Here is a 24,786-nt window from a genome sequence, read left to right as displayed (position 1 = left end):
TAATTTAGGCTTAAATAGAGACTGGGAGTGGCTAAGTCATTATGCAAGGTAGCCTGTTTCCTCTTGTTTTTTCCTACCCCCCCCCCCCCCAGATGTTCTGGTTTAACTTGGATTTAAACCTGGAGAATGGTCAGTTTAGATGAGCTATTACCAGCAGGAGAGTGAGTTTGTGTGTGTATGGGGGTGGGGGGGATGTGAGAAAACCTTGATCTATGCAGGAAATAGCCCGACTTGATTATGTAAAGAGTTGTCACTTTGGATGGGCTAGCACCAGCAGGAGAGTGAATTTGTGTGGGGGGGTGGAGGGTGAGAAAACCTGGATTTGTGCTGGAAATGGCCCACCTGTTGATCACTTTAGATAAGCTATTACCAGCAGGACAGTGGGGTGGGAGGAGGTATTGTTTCATGATTTCTGTGTGTATATAAAGTCTGCTGCAGTTTCCACGGTAAACATCTGATGAAGTGAGCTGTAGCTCACGAAAGCTCATGCTCAAATAAATTGGTTAGTCTCTAAGGTGCCACAAGTACTCCTTTTCTTTTTGAGATATATTTTACTATCTTGACTAATGGTAATTACTAGGCATCAATTGTTGAGAAATACTGATGCTAAACAGATGCATTTTGCAGTGTTATTTAGTCCCTCCAAAATCCTTGTACTTTAAAAAAAGAAATTAATGAAAATCCCTCAGCAGGACACTTGGGAGCTTCAGAGGTAAGATTTTCATTATAATAAACTGCTTTGTTTGTGTCTACTGAACAGTCAGTCATATTTGAATAGAGTAACAATTACCCTTTTCCACAAGAGTTTTCTATTAGGAAATCAAATTGAATAAAAAGAATGAGGAGTACTTATGGCACCTTAGAGACTAACAAATGTATTTGAGCATAAGCTTTCGTGGGCTAAAACCCACTTCATTGGATGCATGCAGTGGAAAATACGGTAGAGAACATGAAAAAAATGTGTGTTGCCATACCCACTGTAATGAGAGTGATCAGTTAAGGTGAGCTATTAGCAGCAGGAGATAATAGTGGGTATGGCAACACCCATTTTTTCATTTTGTGTGTGTCTATCTTCCTACTGTATTTTCCACTGAATACATCTGATGAAGTGGGGTTTAGCCCACAAAAGCTTATGCTCAAATAAATTTTAGTCTAAGGTGCCACAAGTACTCCTCGTTCTTTTTTGCTGATATAGACTAACATGGCTACCGCTCTGAAACCTGTCAAATTGAGCAAGAAATTGTATTGACACCTTGCTTTTGAAACGCAACTGTATTTTAGGGGAACCGTATAAGCCCATGTTTGTCGACTTAACAACAGTGAAGTAGTCTTTTCTTAAGGAAAAGTTAACTAATTTTGATTTTATTTTCCAAGTGTTTTTATCCAAATTACATGCATCTTTGCACTGTTTCTGTATGAGAAATATTAGTGGGCAAAGTGATAAGTTGCACAAGAATTAGATTTGACGCGGGTGCGGGGCAAATGTGTTTGGGGACTGCTTATAATTAAGGCTCCGATTTAGTCATGGAGGTCATGGAATCTGTGACTTCAGCCTGCGGTGATTGGGAGCTGCAGAGTCCCCACCGCCTGCTGGCACAGGGAGTTGCAGGATACCTCCGCTACCTCTGGAGGCCCTTGGAGCACCAAGCCACTGCAGGCAGCCAGTACCCTGCCGGAACTCCCTGCCACTGCGGGCTGGGGAACAAGCTCCCTGCTGGCAGTGGCAGGAAAACCCCCAAGCTCCCAGCCTCCGCAGACATTGCAATGGGGGAACCAGAGCTCTTGATGTGCTGTGGCAGAGGAGCCCTGAGCTCCCTGCCACCCCAGCTGGTGGGGTAAACCCTGCAGCTTCCAGGTGCTGGGGTGTATGTGAGGGGAGCCCCCCCGCTTCAGGCCAGGGCTGGGGGGGAACCCCCGAGCTCCCTGCCGTTGCAGGCCAAGGGGAACCCTCAAGCTCTCAAACACTGTGGGTGGTGGGCAGCTCTGGGCTTCAGTGGGAAACTCAAGCTGCTGGCACCTGGGGTACACCAGGAGCTGCAGGCAGCAGGGGTACCCTACAGCCACCAACTGCTGCAGGCAGCTCCTAGCGTCTGCACCACTGCCCCACAGTATGGGGATCTGAAGATCCCCATTTTGTCAGGGATATTTTTAGTAAAAGTCATGGACAGGTCATGGCTTCCATGAATTTCTCTGTTTTGCCCATGACCTGTCTGACTTTTACTAAAAATATTCATGACAAAAATCTTAGCCTTACTTACAAGCAACAGGAAAGAAAAGAATTCTCCTAGGGCTGATTCTGAAAAGACCAACCAAAGTCAAACCCATATTAAGGCTATTAAATCCTGTATCCATCCTACTTCCTTGGAGATACTGAAATATTCAGGCTGACGGTACAAAAAAAAATTCTACATTGTCTTTACAAGAAGAGTTATGTGCCACGTGACTTATTTGGCTGCTTTTGTTTACTACCAAGTAGAGAAGCCCAGAAGAGATGAATCCACATCCGGATGAGCCACATGAAATTCTTATGTGTGTTGTGGATGATTCTGTAGACAAGAGATGAATTCCTGGACCAACCTACCCTCATAGCAGATTTGGTAGACAGTGGAGAACAATGGAAACCTAAAAGAAGGATGAAATTAAAGTGGTTTTGAAAGTTTACTTTATGCAAACAGCTCCAATATTCTTGACACCTATGAAAATGGGGGCTGTGGGAAAAGTGCCGCCTTTTTCTGCTTTAGGATGTAAAACAAAGTTTGAAGGGTTTTCATTCTGCTTTTTTCTCCTCCTTTCACGATTTCCTCTTCTCTCAAAATTTTAAGCCTATCTTGTGTTTTTTCCAGAAATTGTCTGGATAACTAGAGAGCTAGTTGTATGATTAAGACATCGAGTACAAGGAGAATGAAATTGAGGAAAGGATGTTACTGTTTATCTTGAGGTAGGGAAGGTGTATGCCTATTTAACATTAATGCCTGACAAACAGGTGGGAGAAAGCTGTATGGAAAAAACTCAACAACCCATGCTTTCAATTAAGGACTTGAAAAGCTCTTTTTTTTTTGCTCCCTACTCCTCCCAAGGAGTCTTCCAGGAAAGACAAGAAGTGATATTCCTGATATTTCTAAGGTAAAAGCATGCAGAACTGAACCTCACATGGTTTTTCCTTACATAGCATAAAAAAATTTTTTTTTCCTTTTACTGATTGCCTTTTAAGTTAGATAATTGTACAGTCAAGAATGAGAGAATGGAATTGATTTGAAAATAATTGTATAATTTAGAATATCATTCAAGGGGCACTGTCTGGTCAATTATAGGTTCTGTCAAAACAAGCTTTTATGAAATCTAAACCCAACAGAAATTTTTCCATAATTATTACAATTCCAATGGATGAGGTTTTTTAAATGCATCCTTAGTGCTTCCACCCTAAATACTGCAGCTGTGTGATAGTGTAAGAGAACCTGAAAGACTCATCTACTTTCACCATGCAAGTTGAAACAGAGGCAAAGGCTAATTTTAATTCAAATTTTTCATTTGTAATCTCAAGGGCATATATAGAATCATAAAAATGTGGGGCTTGAATGGACTTTGAGGTGTCAGCAAGTCCAGCCTCTTGGGCTGAGGCAGGACCAAGTAAACCTAGACCATCCGACAGGTGTTTGTCCACCTGTTCTTAAACACTTTCTATGATGGGGATTCCACAGCCTCCCTTGGATGCCTATTCCAGAGCTTAACTATCTTTATAGCTAAAAAGTTTTTCCTAATATCTAACCTAAAGCTCCCTGGCTGCAGACTAAGCCCATTACTTCTTGTCCTACCTGCAAGGACACGTAGAACAACTGATCAGTGCTCTTTATGACAGCCCTTAACATATTTGAAGACTTAAGTCTTCTCAAAACTAAACATGCCCATTTTTTTAACCTGTCCTCCAAAATCAGGTTTTCTAAACCCTTTATCATATTTGTTGCTCTCCTATAGACTCTGTCTCCAAATTGTCCACGTTTCTTAAAGTGTGGCACCCAGAACTGGACCCACTACTCCAGCTGAGGCCTCACCAGTGCCCAGTATAGAAGGACAATTACCTCCCATGTCTTATATATGACACTCCTGATAATATACCCCAGAATATTAGCCTTTTTTGAAACTGCATCACATTGTTGACTCATACTCAATTTGTGATGAGGAGGGATAGCTCAGTGGTTTGAGCATTGGCTTGCTAAACCCAGGGTTGTGAGTTCAATCCTTGAGGGGGCCGTTTAGGGATCTGGGGCAAAAATTGGGGATTGGTCCTGCTTTGAGCAGGGGGTTGGACTAGATGACCTCCTAAGGTCCCTTCCAACCCTGATATTCTATGATAACCCCCAGATCTTTTTCAACAGTACTATACCTGGCCATTTAGTCCCCATGGTGTAGTTGCACATCTGCATTTTCCCTTCATATGTGAATTATTCTGCATTTGTCTTTATTGAATTTTATCTTGTTGATTTCAGACCGGTTCTCTAATTGGTCAGTTATTTTGAATCCTAATCCTGTCCTCCGAAGCATTTGCAACTCCACCCAACTAAAACATTGAATAATTCCAGGCTCAGGACTGAGCACTGTGGGACCCCACTAGATATGCCCTTCCAGACTGACAACGAATACTTGATCACTCCTCTCTGAGCATGGTCTTTCAACACACTGTGCACCCACCTCACAGTAATTTCATCTAGACAATTTTCCCCCCATTTGTTTAAGAATGTCATGTGAGATTATATCAAAAGCCTTCCTAAAATCAAGATATCACATCTACTGCTTCCTTCCCCATCCACTAGGCCAGTATCCCTGTCAAAGAAGGAGATGAGGTGAGTTTATTTGTTCTTGACAAATCTATGCTGGCTATTCCTTATAAACCTATTATCCTCTAAGTGTTTACAAACTGATTGTCTAATAATTTGTTCTAGTATTTTGGTATCAATGTTAATCTGACTGATCTATAATTTCCCAGGTCGTCTTTGTTCCCCTTTTTAAAGATAGATACTATGTTTGTCCTGCTCCAGTCCTCTGAGACCCCACCAGTCCTCCAGGAGTACTCAAAGATAATTGCTATTGGTTCCAAGATTGCTTCAGCTGGTTCGTTAAGTACCCTAGGATGAATTTCATCAATCCTTGCTGACTTGAATACCTCTTATTTAAATATTCTCTAATCTAACCTGTTTTCCCTATTTTGGACTGTTTTCCTTCCCCTTGTTAATACTGTGAGTATCTGGTCATTAACCTTTTTAGTGAAGACTGTAGTCCAATAGGCATTAAACACCTCAGCCTTCTTGATGTCATCAGTTATTAGCTCTTCTTCCCATCTAAATAGAGGGCATATACTTTCCTTCATCTTTCTCTTGATCCTAGTGTATTTAAAGAACTTCTTGCCTTTTATGCCCCTTGCTAGATAACTCATTTTATGCCTTATCCTTTCTCATTGTCCATACACACTTACTGTTCTTTTGTACTCCTTAGCAATTTATCCATGTTTCCACTTTCTGTAGGATTCCTTTTTGATTTTTCAGGTCATTAAGGAAACTTTAAATGGCTCTGTACTCCAATAACATCCCTGTGTGCCACTAAAATGCTCCTAGTGCATAGAAATTTTTCAGCACACAATCTTTGCTTAAAAAGATTATCCTGTATAGCATACTAAGAGAAGGCACTAGTTAAAGTTCATATTGTAGCTAGTATCAGTGAAAGGTGTAACAGTGATAGCAGAGCATGAAATCCTTATTTATCTACAGACCAGGTACCCAGGCTGCCTCCATCACTGCATCGCAAACTTTCCTTTTTTTAGAAAGGACCATTGTTAGGTGAAGTAGTTCGTTCTGCATACCATTCAGCCTTTGGTCTGTTCTGTTGATACTGCCAATAAGCATGCAGGCTAATGTGAACAGTGATGGTGCCTTGATGTGGACACTTGTCCTTATGGACATGGACAGACTATATACTAGTTTCATAAAGACCTTTTAAACAGTTGTGAACTAATAATTTTTGCTCATAACAAGTCTGTCAGCTTGATATTCAAAAAATCAAACTACTTACTTATCAACCATGTTTTTCTGTTTCAGCATCTTATAGACCTCAGCTGAAGTCTGAGGACCTTGTAGCTTTTGTCCATTCAGCATCTCTTTTTCCAGCTCCTCAATTGACTAGAAGAAATGACAGCAATCTCACAAACAGAATAAAAGGAAGGTGCATAACAGAACAGAGCGTTTCAAGTAGAAAGCTTCTGAAATGTTAGACAAAAGAATCCAGTGATTAAACTGCAGCCTACGCCTGCCTTGTACTTTTGTTATAGGCCAAATGATTAACGAACAGAAGGTAGTGGGAGGCTTGAACAGATTCTTTCTCGGGTCCCTAAGCCATGGCTGAGGCATACAGTCCATATTATATAACCGTTGTTTTTAAAAGCAGAAGGAAGCAGCACTGGATGTGCTGTTCCAAGCAGGAAGAGAATTTTCACTTATTCTAGAATTGTGGGATACTATTCTCTCTCCTTCCAATTTATTTTAGTCCATCTTTGTTCAGCCTAAAGCTTTCAACTCTTGGGAAGTGCTTGGAATAATATGTGCTACACCATTCCCTGAAACACTCTCCTTGCCAACTGCAAAGACTAAGAGTCACTTCTGAATCCTCCTCTCTTAGATCGTAGAGCCAGTGTTATCCTTTCATCAGGAAGATGACTGTTGATGTGTGTGTAAAACACAATTTATTAACACATGGGCTTATGATGCCTCAAAAATGCTTCTTACTTTTCCTGTCCGCACAAAGGCTTCTGCTACTTTCCTGTTGCGTCCTCCGTAGCATGTAGTGATTAGATCAGCAACACCGCAGCTCTCCAGAAAAGTAGCTATTGATACCGGACCCCTGCAGAACAGCTTTGCAAAGGCTACCATCTCCATGAGGCCCAAACGAATGACTGCTGCTTTAGTATTATCACCAAAGTCCAGTCCATCGCAGAATCCAGCTCCCACTGCTACTATGTTCTAAAACCAGTTTTATGGAAAAGGTGCAAAAGAGAGAAGGAAACCAAGTTAGATAAGACGTGTAGTTCTTTAGTAGCATATGCTAACTGTAAGTGAACACAATAAGTAAACTTGTTTTTACGTGAGTGCTCTCAGGTATTCCAATTCCAAATAATTGTGAGCATATTTCATATCACTTAAATGTCTAATTGCTCCCAAATGTCAACTAGTTGGACTTCTAAGGCCTAAAAAAATGTTCCCATAATTATTTCTGGGTGCAAAATGAAGGGCAATGTGTTAAAAAATTTGGCCCATATAATGCATATGGAAATACTTTTTTTTTCCCCTTGATGCCAGGTTGGTGTCAGGATCCAGTGACCCTTCTGTTCTTACCTTTAATTGAATCTTTGCCTAGCCTCAGTTTCTACCACCCTTGGTTGCAGGAGCTCATGCTTCTTTAGATCAAACTTAGCCCATGCCTACAGGAACATTTTGCTCTCCTTACAAAAGTTTAAAAGAGGTTCATCGGGCATCGTAATCAAATACTTAATCAAAAATATCCCACACTTTGTATTCAGACAGTGTAGTTCACTATAGATTGTAGTAGTAGGTGTTAGTGTGGCTACCTTTAAGTTTGAAGTCCCAGAAATGCTCATGCCTCAGTTTTTCTCTCTACACCATTACTACTGAAATTCTCATTTCAGTAGGAGCCAGGACTGGACTATTTCTATACAAAAAACACTCCACTGTGGCTGAAAACTGCCTGGGATACATGTTTGTGTGTATAAATAACTAATTTATTTGTAGGTAAACCACACACCAATTCAGTTCAAGCCAACAATGCTTTTTGTCAGAATAAGCTGAATGATAAGAATATACATGACTGCGCTGTATGCTGGAGTGCATTTTCAATGTGTTTCTAAGCAAACTCAAGTGCTGCTTGGAACAGGCTTCAATTTCAGTATCATTTCTCATTTACATTGCAGTTTAATGCAGAGGTCCCAATCAGGATTGGAGTGTGACTAATCCTGAATGTGTTACAAAACCACTGGGAGACATGGTTCCTGCCCCACAGAGCTTACAGTCTGTTACTTTCTTGTAAGTTATTACTTGAACTTTGGAAAGAAAACATTTGCTTAAAGAGGACTATCAATCCTTTTGCCACCTCTTTTAAAAAAAACAAGCTCTTTGTTAAAGAAATCTAACTTAAGTGGTATATCTAATTGTAGTTTGAATGATTATTTATATTACAGGAGTGCCCTGAGGCACCAAATAAGATCAGGGTAACATTGTGTTAGGTTCTGCAAATACTCATGCTAGGAATTCATACCACTAAGAGCTTACAATCTACCTAGACAAGGAAGTATTGAGGACCAAATTCTGCTTTCAGAAGCATGTATACCTACAACAAGGAAAGCATTTGTATAATTTGTTCTGAAATGCTTTACAAACAATCATTCCTCAACACACTTATGAGGCACATAAATATTTCCATATGATTTGCTCAAGGCTATCTAACAGCTTTGTGGCAGAGCCAGCAGTAGACCAGGGAATCTTGAAACTAGACATGTGAGGGTAGATTATTTGGTTTGGAATCACTAACTTTTAAGGCTCCGCAGATCTCCACTGTATCACAGTCATCCACCACGGTAATCCTGAAATTTGGAGTCTGCATTAATTCTTTAAAGATCTGCCCATGCTTTTCATTTTTGCATCCTGTGGAAGGAAGGATGGGAATTACACATTCTTTGTTACACAAGTTATAGGGTGGTCAAAACGTGTATGTTTATAAGATACTGAAGTAGGGGGATGACTGAGGGAGGGGTTAGGTTTTGTAATCTGTATAACTAGACATTATTAAAGGGGGATTTGTGAACCAATACCAGTTCTTGCAGCTGACAGCCAGTATAACCACACAAATCAAAATGCATTAGCAAAACATGCGTCCAATAACGTGTCAGGTTGTTACAGGGACGTAGCCTCCAACACCCATCTCTGCCCAACAGGCATGGTTAGTCTGTATAATTCCAAACCTTTCCAAGTGCTGTTTTCTAGTGTACGTTTATAGTCCCTTACAGTGAAAGCACTGATTGACACACACATGCTATCAGCTCACACAGCCCTGCCCAAGGGCTACGGCAGCCTGAGCACTGGGTTGAGTTAAACTCCTTAGCTCTAATCCTGGCTCACCTGTTGACTCACGGTTTGGTTAGGGCCAAGTCACTTAACCTATTAGCAGGGTGGTGTCAGGATCAATTCATGTTTGCACATTGCTTTGAAAATGTAAAACAGCATCACTGCGAAGTATTGCTCACCCACTGGGACAAATGTCTCATAACACCAAATGCATTCCCACTTCCAGGAGGATCCATAGACAGAGATGTTCAGTATTGGCGCTGTGAGAAAAGTGGTGTTACAGCCATACTGAGGTCACGTATCAGACTATTAAAACACTATCCTTTCATCTGGAGAAGGGGACATGGCAGTTCTACTGGGAAAGCTGTGTGGGGATCTTTGAATGAGGCTTTATTTGGCTTTTGGAAAGTTGTGTTGGCCTTTGTTTTCATAAGAGCGATGTGGCCCTGATATTCAGTGGGCTGAGCAACAGCAGTTCCCATTCCCGTAGGACTTCTGGGTGCTCGGGACTTCTGGGTGCTCGGCCCCTCTGACAATTAGGCCCTATGCTGTTAAATATCAGAGCAAGCCTGAGCTGCTTCCATCCTGCAGCCCTGGTATTAGTGCTCTAGCTCAGCACTAGCTCTAAAGCCTGATTTGGATCCCTCACTCTCTTGGCAAGTTGGCATGTGGAAATACGTTGTTTCTCTGAAGTGCCGCTCTCTGGCCTGTCTAGCAGCAAAGGTAGCTCTTCTAGATGTTCTCTCCCAAACAGAAGTGGCAGAAACACTTTGAGGAAGGGCATGAGAACGAAGAGGCAAACTCCTCTGAACCTCAAAACCATCATTAAAACTTAAGCAAAGGTGCTGAACTCACCTCCAAGCCTTCAGAAAGATCTACTGCAACACTACTGTTCAGCTAATGTTCATACTGATGTCTAAAAGTTGCCAACATGGTATAGTTTTCACTATTAACATTACACAGGAATGGGCAGTTTGAAATTTGCACATACAATCTGAAACAGCCAATCAAGCTGCAATAAATTAAAGTTGCATTTTTAATTTTCACAATAGATTTTAAGCTAGAGTAAAAAGGTAAAGGTTAGGGAGGCCACTGAAACAGTTTGTGCTTCGGTAAGAAGCGTGAGTGTGTGTGAGAGAGAGAGAATAAGTGATACAATTTCAGTTACATAGAATCATAGAATATCAGGGTTGGAAGGGACCCCAGAAGGTCATCTAGTCCAACCCCCTGCTCAAAGCAGGACCAATTCCCAGTTAAATCATCCCAGCCAGGGCTTTGTCAAGCCTGACCTTAAAAACCTCTAAGGAAGGAGATTCTACCACCTCCCTAGGTAACGCATTCCAGTGTTTCACCACCCTCTTAGTGAAAAAGTTTTTCCTAATATCCAATCTAAACCTCCCCCACTGCAACTTGAGGTGGGAGGGTTAAGAAATTTAAACTAGGGGTGAGGGAGGGTTTGTGGGGCTGGTTGCACTTTCCTAGCAATATGTCAGCTGCTGAAGGACTTGACATAATCTCTTTGACATTACTAGGAGTCTCCCATTAACTCTTGGAGGAGGAGAATTGAGTCTAATTTTTTAATGGACGAGATTAGCTAATAGCTGCATCTACTAGCACGTGCAGTAGTTTGAGTTTGATCCTGTTTCCATTGGAATTGTTGGAAATGTGGCCATTCCTTTAAGGGAAGGGGGTTCAGAGCTTAACATGTGGTGTATATATAAAACTGTTCAGAAACCCTTCAAAGGCTTCCATGTTTCAGTTACACATTATACTCCGTTGTTATCTTTAGATGCTGTCCTATTCCTATGCTAGGGATTGCTAAAAGTAGAAATGAATATTTGTGGTAGAACCAATCAGAGCTCTTGACTGTAACTCTCCCTGAATGATAATTACCAATGGTGGTTTCACAGAACTTCTCATCAGCCACTTCACTGGCTATATTGGCCCCCATGAGCACGCTGACTTCTATCTTCAGTTTCTCTCGAATGATGTCTGATATGAGCTTCAAGCCTTCAGCACCCTCGTCAACCCCCTGGTTAAACGATAACGTTCAAAGTCAAGTAATTAGAAAAGAAATGAGGGTGACAGAGCATCAGTGTGTGAAACATAGGCCTCATGCAGTAAGCCCTCTGCAGGCAGTTCTCCCTACGATGTTAGTGGGAAACCTTTCAATGAAAGGCCTTAGACCCAGTGCCACAGTGCGTCACAAGGTTTTACTTTATGGTGAAGCTGCTTTTTCTTTACATGTTAAATTTCCCATAGTTGTAAAATCATTAAGTTTTCATATAATATGTTTTTAAATGTCCTAGGCAAGATTTAAACGTAACACCTATTCTAGGAAAGCGGAAACAGCCCAGCCCCGGTTCTGTTTCATATAAGGAAATAAGGCAAGGTGCATTATGCTTTCCCTCCTCTTATGTTGCTGTTTGCAAGAGAATCTTAAAAGGGAGGGAAAAGGCAACAGCTGTAGAATTGTAGGTCTGAAATTTTAATTGTATTTCCTTCAATTCATGTTTTAAATGAGACATTTTCTATAACAATTGGAAAGAAAAAGCAGTAGAATCAAAGCTGGAGGCAAACTGCAAGTTTTAAAAACCTCCTAATTTTTTTTTTTTTCCTTTTCAGATTACAATGTCTCCGGCTTCTTTAGCTTTTTAGCCGCCCTGATTCCAATTGCAAATCATTTTAACTCTCTGTAAAACCAGCTATAAATGTTGTTGTCCATGTTTTTGTGTTTTCAGAATCAGCCCTGGAAGGGGAGAGTACATGGAATAGAGCATTAAGGCTTTAAAGCTGTAGCTCTTTGGCCTTTCTAGCCCCAAGTTTTCCTTAATGCATACTTATTCCTTCACTGCATACAGATTGATTGTGGAGATCACAAATTACCTTGATCAGTGAAATGCCAAATGCTCCAGGTTTTATGTGACCAACAATCTGGTCACAAATTTGTGTAATGAATTGATGGGGTATAACAAAGATGAAAATATCTGCCCCAGCCGATGCTTCAACGACATCTGCTACAGCCACCTAAAGATGAAAGTGAGGAAAAAAATTAACCATCCCTCGTACCATGAGTTAACATACTTACAAAATAATTGTACACCTAATCTGTCACAGAACGACATTAAAATAGGAATCCATAAACTAAAAATAAAGGAATCCTTAAACTAATTAATACTATGACAAAGCGTTCACCTTTAATGCAATCAGTTATTGTATTCCAGATCAAAATGTCCATGAAGGCAGCATATCCTAACTTCTTAAACCAGTGTCCTATACTAGCCCTGTGGAGATGAGCGGGGAAGTATAATATACCCTACAGCTGCATTACCTTCTCAGAGCAGGGAAGGCCCTTCACGCCTTTTAATGTGGTTCTTAAAGGCAGCCAAGTAACCCTGGTAATACAGTTACATGGGAGCCATGCTGCCAGGGTGTGGAGGCATAGGGTCTCTCCGCAGATGACTCTGGTCACCTGTGAATGCCTCAAGATCTATGGGGATCTGCAGGGTTTGTGGGCAGACCCCATGGCTTACCATGTTTGGGTTACTCCTCTCATCTTGATGGAATGATCAAGGAGAAACTTTGCCAGGGGATTCTTATAGTTATCCTGCCCAAGCAGGATTTACTGGAGGAGATAATGATTTTGGCCTAGTATTTGCAAAAAATTAACACAAACACTCCAAGGAGCTGGCAAGCCCTACCCTGTCCCAAGCGTAAACCATTCCAGTTGGAATTAACAACAAAACCAGGGCTTATAAGGAAGCTAGCAGCTGAATTTCAGTCTGCCACAGCTGCCAGTAGCTTTATTGATGATAATAATAAGAGAACATATTCCCCTAAGATGGGGGCCCTTCATCTGTGCCATAGTATAAGCTGAGCATAAATCAAACAGCACTTTCAGGTCCATAGCTAAACAAACTGCAGCTCTCCACATCAGCTCCTTCAAAGCCAAGAGAAAAGAAAAGGAGTACTTGTGGCACCTTAGAGACTAACCAATTTATTTGAGCATGAGCTTTCGTGAGCTACAGCTTTACATAATCAGTTGTCACTTTAGGATGGGCTAGCACCAGCAGGAGAGTGAATTTGTGTGGGGGGGTGGAGGGTGAGAAAACCTGGATTTGTGCTGGAAATGGCCCACCTGTTGATCACTTTAGATAAGCTATTACCAGCAGGACAGTGGGGTGGGAGGAGGTATTGTTTCATGATTTCTGTGTGTATATAAAGTCTGCTGCAGTTTCCACGGTAAACATCTGATGAAGTGAGCTGTAGCTCACGAAAGCTCATGCTCAAATAAATTGGTTAGTCTCTAAGGTGCCACAAGTACTCCTTTTCTTTTTGCGAATACAGACTAACACGGCTGTTCCTCTGAAACCTTTCAAAGCCAAGGTGTCACATTCTTTTAAAATAACTGGCCTAACTCAGTTAGACCAATGTGAATGGGGAATTCCACTCTGTCATCGAGCATATTGGAGTGAAGTGAGCCATCAAAAACAGGACTGATTTTTAACTAATTAAAACACACCCTTCTAGCAAATTGTTCATGCACACTTCTCCAACAGCATTATCCAGCTAGGATGAACTGGGATACTTATGATCCAAGCAGTGAAGAGCTACTCATTGTTTAAATTCTACAGTGATGAGTGTGATACAAACCCCAGCATGTGAAGAGTCTCCAGTGGAGGTGACAGGGTCCCTGCTGATTATAGCATCCAGCATGTTATAAAAGGCACAAGATACGCAGGTGGGTCCAGAACTCCTAGTGGTGTTCTTCACCTTCTGGTATAATTACCTCTGCGCCTTACACTTTGTGCAGCTCTGGGACTCTTCTTTGGGGTAAATATCTGAGCTTCACCACATCACTGTAACTATTCTTCCTGCAGGAGCAAAGTAGCCTGCACACACTCCTCTCCCCACAGGGCAAGGAAATCTAGCACCTCCAGCCTGGACCGGCAGGCAGCATGAGACCAAAAGCAAGGAGCCGTGATTTCAGCAAAAAGTTAGCAGATAACAGGAAGAGATGTGGCTGCGAAGGCAGTCCAAGGCATTTAGAAGCAAGGGTGACTTCCAGTCACTGTGACCCCTGGGCAGTGGAGTTCAAAAGTGTTGCCGGAGAATGTATGTTGTGTGTATGAAGGGAATGTATGTTGCATTATGGGAATGCAAGCGGAGGACTGCTTATACGGTACAGGTTGTGCATCAACACTGCCACTGTGCTGATAGAACTATACCAGCAAGGGCTTATGTTCCTCCAAAAAGGAGAATAACTATGCTGGAAAAAGTGGAAAGTTTTGTCAATAAAAGACTAAATTAAGCATGGACACCTGCCAAGCTGTGCTGGAAAAAGGCTGGTTTAGCTGGTGCAACTTTCTAGTGTAGGTCAGGTTTTAAGGTGAGTCTGCTACAGGCATAGGAATAAAAAACTGGCTTTTTCTCCTGTTACATTGTTGTAAAAATAAGCAAGATTGTTCATGTCTTGCTTGGTGTTGGACCAAGGAGATCAAATCCACCTATGTCAATTTCAAGTCATGGGAGTGCAAACATGCTATTACAATACAAAATTTAGAAAAATTAACTACTCTAAGCAAGGAGGCCACTCATCTGCAGCGTGTTAATTTCTGTTTGCACAAATTAAAAGCTACTCTATAAAGGCTATGCTAGTTTCTTTACTTTCCAAAACAGGACCATATGGCAAGCTCCTGAACAAACAAAATGTCACCCTCCTTGCTTTAAATTAAGTAGCTATAAATAGAATGATCATGTTTCTTTAAGTTTATGAAGCTATAAATTATCTAGTATGATCACACATTTTGAATGGCTGTAAAAGTTATAGTTTTTTGCTTTTGGTAGGTTTTATTGCCTTACCAATTAAAGTGCCTCAGTTTTTCTATTCTGAAATCACACACGTAATCACAGCAATGCTATTCATGCTGTTATATTCCAGAGCTGTTAGTTTTTCTATTGAACTTTTAGTTAGAAAGGGAGGGGGAGTTAAAACAACCTTAATTTTGTTTAGGGTGGACGCTATGGGCCACATACTCTGCTGGTGTAAATCAGCATCTCTCTATAAATGCTATGGAGATATGCTGACTTACAGCTGGGCAGGATCTGGGGCTTTGTGTACAAAAACACAAATTTCAGAGTAACAGCTATGTTAGTCTGTATTCGCAAAAAGAAAAGGAGTACTTGTGGCACCTTAGAGACTAACCAATTTATTTGAGCATAAGCTTTCGTGAGCTACAGCTCACTTCATCGGATGCAAGTGAGCTGTAGCTCACGAAAGCTTATGCTCAAATAAATTGGTTAGTCTCTAAGGTGCCACAAGTACTCCTTTTCTTTTTGCAAAAACACAAATATAGCTGGTTTGTTTTGAAGTTGTTTGTCCTTTAGATAAAACGTTTGTAAGCAATGCAAACAGTGGGTCAAATTCAGAAGTAATGCAAATGTTAGAGTAAGTTGGGCAGAAAAGAGATGTAAGTAATCTTAATACTTGGCATGTGTATGTAGGATGAGATAATAAATCCACAGATAAGGTCTGCAGTTAAAGCAGGATTAAAGTCCCTCTAATTCATACTTTAATGACTAACTGTAAATGATCCAAACAACAGGGATTCCATTTGAAGAATTAAGGTCTAAACAAATAACTTTAGCTTCCCCTGAGTCAACCTATTACCTCTTTCTAGTGTTAAATCCACTTTAAGGTATTTTTTAAAAGCAAACCAGGGATTGTGAAATTCTCAGTCTGGCCCACCATCAATCCTAAAGCTTTGAAAGAACATTTCCGTTGTTTAGCCAACTTACCACATTTTTAGGTAATGTATGTCCTGGAAGATACTTCACATTTTCATGATCTTTGTTTATGATCTCTGTGAGTTTCCTCCCATTTATGATTTCTTCAAACACCCACATCTTCATAACAGGATCAAACCTGTTAGATTTCTGGATATTTTTGCCAATAATTTTTGCAATAGCAGATCCCCTGTATAACAAAGTAAAATACTTAGAGACAGGATTCTGTATTTTCATTTTGAAACAATCTCCTTAGGAAAGTTGAGTAACCTTAGTTCCAACTGGAAGCACAAACTGCACTGAGCAAAATACTCCTACCTCATTGAAAGGCCTGCATTACAGAAACTATGGCCATGTTTATATGCTCACTGAGCCCAACACAAGGCTCTTCCCTCCGTCAAGAAAATACTCACTAGAGATATACAGAAAATGGATACCAAGTAAAATACAGTTGTGGCCAGAAATCCAGGGTAAATATAAGCATGATGTAGCATGTTACATCTTGTTTTTAATTTAGAACTTCGAATAATATTTTTTGTTTCTCAGATACTTTTCTTAACTTCTTTAAAAAAAAAAAAAAGTAGAGTAACTCAAGCGAGAAGATGCTGCTGAGCAATCTGGATGCACTGAAGTCTGTGCATCTTACCTGAAATGTATCAAGCTTTCCTATCAATAGCTGCATTCCAGGAGGGGCCTGCCTGAGTGATGGTCTAACTTAGCTCAATGGACATTATTAGGTTAAAAATCACTCTTAAAGTCTAACAGTGTGACAAACAAGACCTTAAATGGTTAAAACCTGAAACAACTGAAGTCATCTAGTTTACTTTGCATCATTCATGCTGTGCATTTACTTGCTTTTCTGTCAGCTTAGACCATTGGTTGTCAACCTGCAGCCAGTAGGCCCGCTAGCAGCCCAATCAGCACACAGCTGCAGCCCATGTGACCTCCTCGTGGCCATACAGACAGTGTGGATGCGTCCCACATAACACATATGTGGCCCACAATGGTAAATAGGTTCAGAACCACTGGCAGAGACAGTGAAATTAGACTAGTCATTTTCCCTGATTTCATTTTCTCATGCACCAGCACAATACTGCCATGTCTGAGTTATGAACACCGCAGGAAAAATATTTAAATTAAACAAAAAACTTGATTTAACTGTAGAAGACAACCATGAAAATACTGGTTAGTGGTCTTTAAATTTTAAGAAAGAACTTAAAATTTTGAGGCTACTTTGACTTTTAAGGACCTGTCCACACTACAAATACAACTTTTGAGTCAGAGGATCTGGTTACAATACTCTTGTCCCCTGACCCAGTTACAACACAGCTACAATTAGAAGCATGAACAGACCATAATTTGTGTGTTAGACAGTTATCTGTAACTGATAAAACCTTGGGTTTATCCACGGTTAAGTCCAATTAGATGGTGTCCAAACAACAAGTCATAACTGCTTTGCAACTGGGACAAAGGGAAACCATGTTGTAACTGCCTCCCTTCACTCAAATACAGTAGTGACTTAAATCAGCTTGCTCAATAAGCAACAACAGAATAGGGGCCCCTATCTTACTGTCTTTATTCATTCAAAAGTCCCACTGAAGTCAATGGGCATTTTGCCTGAGTCCTGGGCGCAGGGCAGGTGCCAAGGTACGCAGTGGTACCAGGCTACCCAAAGACCATGGGGGTGTTGTGAGGCCTTGTATAATGAAGGCAATTGTTTATTTTTGTAAGCCATTCACAAATGTAAAGTATATAGGTAAAAATTTCAGGGGGAAATCTTCATTAAAGGGGCATAAGAATTCTCTTTGTGAAAGAGATGGGGCCTACCATATTTAATACTACATTTATACCTAATTTATAGTTCAGTTCTTGGCTCCTCCCATTAGAATGGGATACGAAGGAGGGCGATGGTTTGTGGAAGAACACAGTGACTATGCATTGGGGAGAAAGGTTGCTTTTGTGGTAAAGGCACTGGCCTGGGACTCTGGAGATCAGGGGTTCCTGGTTCTGCCACGCACTTTCTCTGGGACCCTGGATCAATGATTTAATCTCTCTGTTCCCAATCTCTAAAATGAGGATAACAACGTTCTTCCCCTCCCTCCCATCCTTCCTCGGTCTTATAAACCCTTGGGAGCTGGACTGTCTCTTACCAAATGCGTACTCAGTATCAAGTACAATACAGAGGCCCAGATCTCATCTGGAGCCTCTCTGGGTGCTACTGTAACATAAAAAGTTGGCCTGATTTTCAAAGCTACTGAGCATCCACAGCTTCTGTTGATTTCAATGGGAACTAGAGATGGTTGGCATCTTTGCAAATCAGGCCAACAAATGCAAATCTAAAATTACTGAAGTATAAAAACATGATGCTGATTATTTCGGCTACCAGCTAAGGAGTGCCAAATGTTAAGAGAAACTGCTTGTACTGGCCTTTAAGCAATCCAAGCTCATTTTTTAAAATTGAAAGATAGGCACCCACACACTATAACCTCCCTTTAAAATGTTTAATAGCTTACGATGGACTGGCAGCTCTCAGAGAACCAGACTGCTTTTCCAGCAGAGCCTTCATAGCTCATGTGCCCAGGTGCTGCTGGGACACAGTTTTGAAACTGACAAGACTGGAACACAAAGGAATCTAGGTTACTAACTAAGCAATTTTAGAAAAATCTGAGGCAGTGTTCAGCAGTCAGCAGGAAAAGATTCTCACTATGAATTAATGGGAGACTCGCACATGAACAAAGAGTTCAAAAACTGGTGCTCTATGTTACCTAACCTATTTGAAATTCATAGTTCAGCACTAACCAGCCTTTGGAAAGAATTGCTTTATCTGTGAAGCCAGTGTTTAGTAGACTATAGGAGCATGGCAGGGAAGGTTCACATATGCAAACAAAGCCAAGGGACACTCCCCCATAAACAACATTTTACCTCATTTATTCTCCAAAGGTCAATTTATTAAGGATAATAGAAGGCTGTCCTTTTTAATTAGATACCGATTAAAGCGTCGACAGAAACCCAATTTATAAAAAAAACAACAACAACAAATAGTTTTTCCTGCTAATTCTTAAAACAATTTCCTCCAGGATAGATGAATAATAGTAGTAATATGCTTCAAGTGCTGGCTCTCAGTATTAATGGACCATAGAACTTTTGGTGGCAGTGTTCTGGCTGAAGTCAGTGACAACTCTACCAGTAACTTCAATAGAAGCAGGGTCAATCCCCAGAGGAGCCAGATGACTCATTAATATTAGAGTAGTGTCTTTCTCTTTAATTTGTATTGCAGTAGGATCCAGGAATTCGAGTCATGTATGAAAGCCCCATTGTGTGAGGCTTTGTATAAACACAGAACAAAAAGACAGCCCCTGCCCTGAGCAATTTATAATCTATAGGGTTTGGCTACCTGGGGAAGTTATACCAGTTGGAGCTAGGCTTTGAACTACTATAATTTATAGGTATATGGGTATAACGCCCCATGGGGGTGGACACACTTATTCTGGAATAAGAGTGTTTTTTTTCAAGTTTAGCCTATGTCACTCTGAAAGTGGTTTATGCTAAACTTGAAGAAAACACTCTCATTCCAGAATAAATGTGTCCAGATATGGGGTTGTACTGGTGGAATTATAGAGGTTTAATTATACTGGTATAACTGGAACAATCTACCCAGGTTTTCTACAGGAGAGACAAGTAACATTTCACACACACACATGCACAGAGAGAGACAGTGTGTGTCCCCTCTACATTAAATAGACACTTGCTCCTCTAATAATAAATGCTCAGTCTTGTAAAATAGTGAGCACCCCCAACTCCTACTGAAGTCAATGGGAGTGGAAGGCATTCAGCATCTTGGAGGATCAGGCCCCCAGATACTGTAATTTAGAAATTAATCTATATTTTTTAAACAAATAGCAGAACCATTACTAACTAACAAAACCTATTGCTCCTCTGGTTTGGCACGTAATTTATATAATCAAATCAGCTGTAAGGCTTCCGATACTGTTGGCATAATAAGGATCACTGTGACTCACTGGGCAGCTGGGAGAAGCCGTTGAAACATTTGTGTCATGTGTCAACTGTCTTGCTGAGACTCAGAAATGATCCCTGAACTGTTACCTAAATATCTAGTTTGAGGGCAACTGAAGGAAAGATGAGTCAGCTAGAAGTAAACATTCCACTGTTATGTCTGCTTTTTAAAGAAACACTGTTCCAACTTTGACAAGCTCAAAAATAACCCTTTCCCCCAAATAAAAATGATTTTTTTCTACTTTAAAATGTGTTTCCACCAGCTGCAACTTCCCTAAGCCACCCAGCTCCTGGCTTAAACAATCCAAAGAACCACTGGGAGATCTGTATCGCACACACACAGAAGTGTGCATGCCATGCTGTTCAGTCATACTCTGCTCTTATAGTCCAGAAGGAAAGCAAACTCCAAAGTTCACTGAACTTAGAGGAAAGAGACCTACTGAAATCTACTCCTCTAAGTAGAAACACCCACACTGCTTTCCAGAGCAATGTTCTTGCCCATTTCAACATCCTCCTGATTCACAACAATGGGGAGAGCAGAATGGTAGCACAATATTCACTCATATGATGGTAGCAAACCCAGGACCCATTTAAGGCTGAATTCTCACAGAAATATGAAACCGTATCAGCACCTTTCTGGAGAACAGTGGATTCCTGGGAAAGGTGCTAAAATACTTCAAAGGAAAATGCAAATACTGTATTAAATCTCTGTGTGGGTATGGTGTTAAACGAAGGCTGCCCTGGTGTTAGTCCTAGCCCCTTCATGTAAGGAGCACATACAAGGCGTACTGACCTTTTGCTCTCCTTCTGAACCAGACGGGGGATGAAATGAGATGGCCTGATCGTGCAAGTTGCTGAGAACCTTCAGCTCCCATTGAAGGCAAGTGGTGCTCAGCTTCTCTGAGGACCAAGCCCTAAAATGCTTTGATAATACTTAGCACGTTGGGATTTTCCTCTATAAATATTCGAGCGTGCTACAAAGGTGAGTAAATATCAATAACCCCAAGGTGGAGAATTGGAGGCACAGAGTGACAAAGTGATTTGCCTCAAGCCACTAAATTCCTGGCAGTGCTGTGAGTGCAACGGAGGCCTCCTGCCTTCCAGTCTGGTCTGGTGCAATAGACCACAGTTAACAAGAATTTAGAGTGAATAAAGGGGCAGGGTGACACACATAAACCTATTGTATGCAATTGCAGCAAACTCAGTGTCCAGATAGTGGTTTGGGTTGCTTAGGCCAGGAGCTGGAAATTTAACACTGGGCAGCCCTCAATAGTTAGAGCTGCAACAATGTTATTCCCTTGGGGTACAAGGATAGGGACGTATATCGATATTAAAATGCACAATGTAATTTGTTTTGCTGCAGGGGGTTAAATTTTCAAAATCACCTTGTTCCCTTTTCAAAGGTGAATTAGGTGTTTAGGAGCCCAAATCCTATCGACTGAAAATGGGATTTGAGCTTCTCAGTTACTCAGGCGCTTTTCAAAATCTGACTTGTCATCTCTAGGGTGAGACAGAGTTCCTTTAAAATAGAGATGTTACATAATGTGTATCTTGGAGAGACATTCCTTTCCCTAATGCCCAAACTGGATATTAGATACTATCTAATATAAACTATTAAGATAATAGTTCAGAGATCTGCATTTGAATATACATGCACTGTTCTTCAGAAAACATGGTTTCAAATCCCAGTGTAAACAAGACCTTATGGAAGAAACTCTGTGTTCTCTAGCAGCAGGGTGTGGGGATGGCAGAGAAATATTTTAAAACGAGTGTACATGCTAGTGAGAGGTATCAGATTTCAGACCTGGCCATCAGGGTTTGAACTGTGCCAGTACAGGGTGCTACATCTTTCAACTCTTCTCTGGGGACACCATCAGCTTTTGCAGAATTTAAGCTTTCAGTTTAAAGATGGTTGTGAAGATAATGACCAGAATTCTCATCCAATGCTGTCTTACTAAGTCTGCAGATAATAATACTCAACTCTGAAGGACTACCCTGAAATTCCATTCATCTCAGGATGTTTACTCTGAAACCTAATGATTTAAATTTAAATTTTAAACATTATTTCTCTGTGATCTTTTTAGCAGGAACAGCTTGGAATTCTGGGATTTCTGGAGTCTTAGTAGTGTATCCCCATTTTTCCCCACTGTGAACCGTGCTCTCAAATTTATGTCCCTTTTTAGTGTAGAACTTCTTGAAATCTGTGTAAAGAACCAGTTCATTATTTTGAGCACATATTTTGAGAGACTGAACTCCCTCACTGGGAACAGAAGGCAAAATAATTCCTTACAGAGGCCCAATTCTGCACATATGCTGATCCAGATTCTGAAGTCAATGGAAGTATTGTGTTGTATAATAGCTGTAGAATCAGGACCCTCATGTTCTCTTTCAGTAGGAGACATAAGGATCCCTGCAATAATTTACTGAGGAATATAGCTGGATCCCTGCAATAGTTTACTGAGGAATATAGCCCAAAAAACCAAAAAAACACCGATCCTTCAACTGAGGAGAGAAAGAACTGTTTACCAAAGCCAAAGGGAGAGTAGAGAAGCTGGCTATCCCTCTAGCAAATTGCATGTACTTGCCATTTCCAGGCAGAGGTAACAATACTAACTATCAAAGCGGGAGAAATTTAATCTGCATTCAGTGGCAGTTCATTACCTGAAAGTTACAAAAAGAAGAGTACATGTGAAGATGGGTGAGCATGAGGTTATTTCACAGTCAGTCTGGGGACTGGGGCACATGTAAGACACTACAGACTCTCCTGGACCTCCATGGAATCCTCCTCCTCTTGCCTCTCCACCAAAGGGTCAGAGTAGTCACTTTCTACCTTTAGGTTTCAGTATGCATTTTACAGGAGCAGCCACCTGTCTGCCATGTGACAGACTTTTAAATACATCCAAATTTTTGCTCTGCTACAGGCTTCTGCTTCAGGACTAGCTGCACTGACTTCAGTGGAGTTAATCCGGACTCACATTAGCATGGGGCAGTATGTGGTTTTGCAAAGGTAGAAATTGCTTAAATATGCTGCCGGCCGGTACCTACACCCCAATAAAACCATCTCGGGTGCCACTTTTTTGCGGTGACTAAAATTCCTCGGTTTTGTGTAAAAACACAATCATTCGCCTCTGCTGCCTGAGAAGGGGAGTCGGAAGTGGGAGGCAGGAGCTGGCTGCGGATTGCCTGGGAGAAGGGGCTGAGTTCGCTGCAGCCTGGCTGTAACGGACTGAGCTCCCTGCCCCCCCCCCCCCCCAGGCCCCAGCCAATAGACACAATCTCTCTTGCAGCTGAAAGAGTCTCAAAGCACTGAAGTCTCTGCTCCTCGGCCCGCGCCCTCCAAGGAAGAGAGAGGCGCTCTCAGCTACCCCTGCGCTGCAATCCCCTCTCCCTTCCAGCCCCAAGAGACAGAGCCCAGCTGAGCGCTACGGACAGCACCGAGATCCCGGTGCAAAGCTAGAGCCCCGCGCGGCCCCACCACAGGTCCCGGGCTCCAGGCGGCACTCACCAGTTCCCAGACCCCACGATGCAGACTTTCAGAGGAGGCATGGTGGCTCACGCGCCCTGGGGCAGGGGCTGCTGCTTGTCTCCGATGTCACCGACCAGAAAACCAGTTGCGCAGCAGCAGCTTGGTGCCTCCAAGTTGGCCAATCTTCCGCCTGTCAGTGTGTGTGGCCGGGGGAGGGAGCTTTGAACACTTCCCAGCGTGCAAGTCCCGCCCGCGCCCTCAGCTCCCGCTCGCCGGCTGCTCCCCCAGGTGTCCGCCGAAGGATGCTGCCCCTGGAGACCAATGGGAGAGAGCAGGGGCCAGTGAGCGACCGGGCGGCGTGCTGCCGAGGCGGCGCCTACCTTTGTCCCCGGGGCTGGGCGGGAAGGGAGGGAAAGGCAGGGGCTGGAGGAAGGCAAAGGTCACAAGTTCGAAACGCCACCGTGCAAAGCAGGTGCCGTGTGCCGCCCACCCGGGGGGGACGGGACCCTCCCTGCTTAACCCTTTCATGGCTGAACATCTTCGCTACCCCATCCACAGTGCGCCACCACAGCACGGGTCTCACGGGGTTACGTTCAGCAAAATCCAGGATTAAAGTCCACGCCTAACTCCGCCTCCCCGAGCCCCGTTATGGGCAGGCGCCGGAGCGATCACCCGAAATGGCAGAGACAGGACAAGAGGCGCTGTAAAGCCCAGGCGAAGGGCAGAAGATAGTGTTATGATAGCCTGGGACCGACGGGGCTGCAACCCCGCTGCAAAGTATTTATAACACCCTTTCTTTGCATGCCCACAGCCTCTCTTAGGCAGGGGGCACAAAGCCCTCTAGAAGAGCCATCCCTTAAGACAGGCCTTGTCTAAACAGGAAGGGTCTACCACTATAGTTATACATGGAGAGCTGTATCCCTATAACCCGCCGTGGGGACATACTCCTGGATAAGAGTGGCTTTTTTACTGTTAGCATAAAACCTTTCCCAAGCAAGGTAAGCGAAACCAAGAAAAGCCACTGTTATATTAGACTAAGACCACCCACTGGTATAGCTGTTTAAATTCATACCTTAAATTATGCCAGAAAACTTTCCCATGTAAACAACGCCTTAGTCTTGTAACCCCCATTATACAGTGGGTCAGCGTCATCTTCATTTTCTAGGTAGGGAAACTGAGGCACCGAACAATTCGGTGACTTGTTGAAGGTTGGGCATGCGGAGGCAGTGGCAGAGCCCAGGCATCCAGAACAAGTCCCCTAGTCTACCCAATAGTGCCTTTATGTCATGACCACCTGTGACCTTGCCTAAAATTGCCACACAGTTACCTCTCAAACCTCCTGCACCCACCTGTCTCTCCCTCACGTGCTTTGTCATTCGCTGACTCCTGCAAGCTCTCTGC

At 42.2% G+C, this 24,786-nt stretch overlaps 1 protein-coding gene across 2 annotated transcripts; it reads right to left on the bottom strand.

The window, feature by feature from the left end:
• Positions 1-456: 456 nt before the first annotated feature.
• On the bottom strand, positions 457-23,811 carry LOC140895467 (glycerol-3-phosphate dehydrogenase 1-like protein). Of its 2 annotated transcripts, XM_073305194.1 has the most exons (9): positions 23,425-23,811; positions 15,918-16,095; positions 12,006-12,146; positions 11,013-11,151; positions 9,299-9,379; positions 8,587-8,699; positions 6,771-7,004; positions 6,061-6,167; positions 457-2,622 (listed from the first exon to the last, which is right to left on the bottom strand). In XM_073305194.1, exons 1-9 carry the CDS (start codon positions 23,463-23,465, stop codon positions 2,526-2,528), a joined length of 1,131 nt encoding a protein of 376 aa, XP_073161295.1. In that variant the 5' UTR covers positions 23,466-23,811; the 3' UTR covers positions 457-2,525. The 2 variants fall into 2 exon arrangements, with proteins under 2 accessions (XP_073161295.1, XP_073161296.1); XM_073305195.1 differs by lacking the exon at positions 9,299-9,379 and having other exon boundaries at positions 23,425-23,805.
• Positions 23,812-24,786: the final 975 nt, after the last annotated feature.

This window comes from Lepidochelys kempii, chromosome 11 (assembly GCF_965140265.1).
Source record: "Lepidochelys kempii isolate rLepKem1 chromosome 11, rLepKem1.hap2, whole genome shotgun sequence".
Classification (NCBI taxonomy): Eukaryota; Metazoa; Chordata; order Testudines; family Cheloniidae; genus Lepidochelys; species Lepidochelys kempii.
This window is presented reverse-complemented; position numbering and strand designations above follow the sequence as displayed.

What these genes read in the sequence shown, in the direction of transcription:
- LOC140895467 (XM_073305194.1), bottom strand. Translation starts at nt 23,465, where the DNA reads ATGCCTCCTCTGAAAGTCTGCATCGTGGGGTCTGGGAACTG. An exon ending in ATCGTGGGGTCTGGGAACTG is followed by an intron (nt 16,096 to 23,424) that starts GTGAGTGCCGCC and finishes TTTGTTATACAG; the next exon opens with GGGATCTGCTATTGCAAAAA. An exon ending in CCTTTGTGCGGACAGGAAAA is followed by an intron (nt 6,168 to 6,770) that starts GTAAGAAGCATT and finishes CATTTCTTCTAG; the next exon opens with TCAATTGAGGAGCTGGAAAA.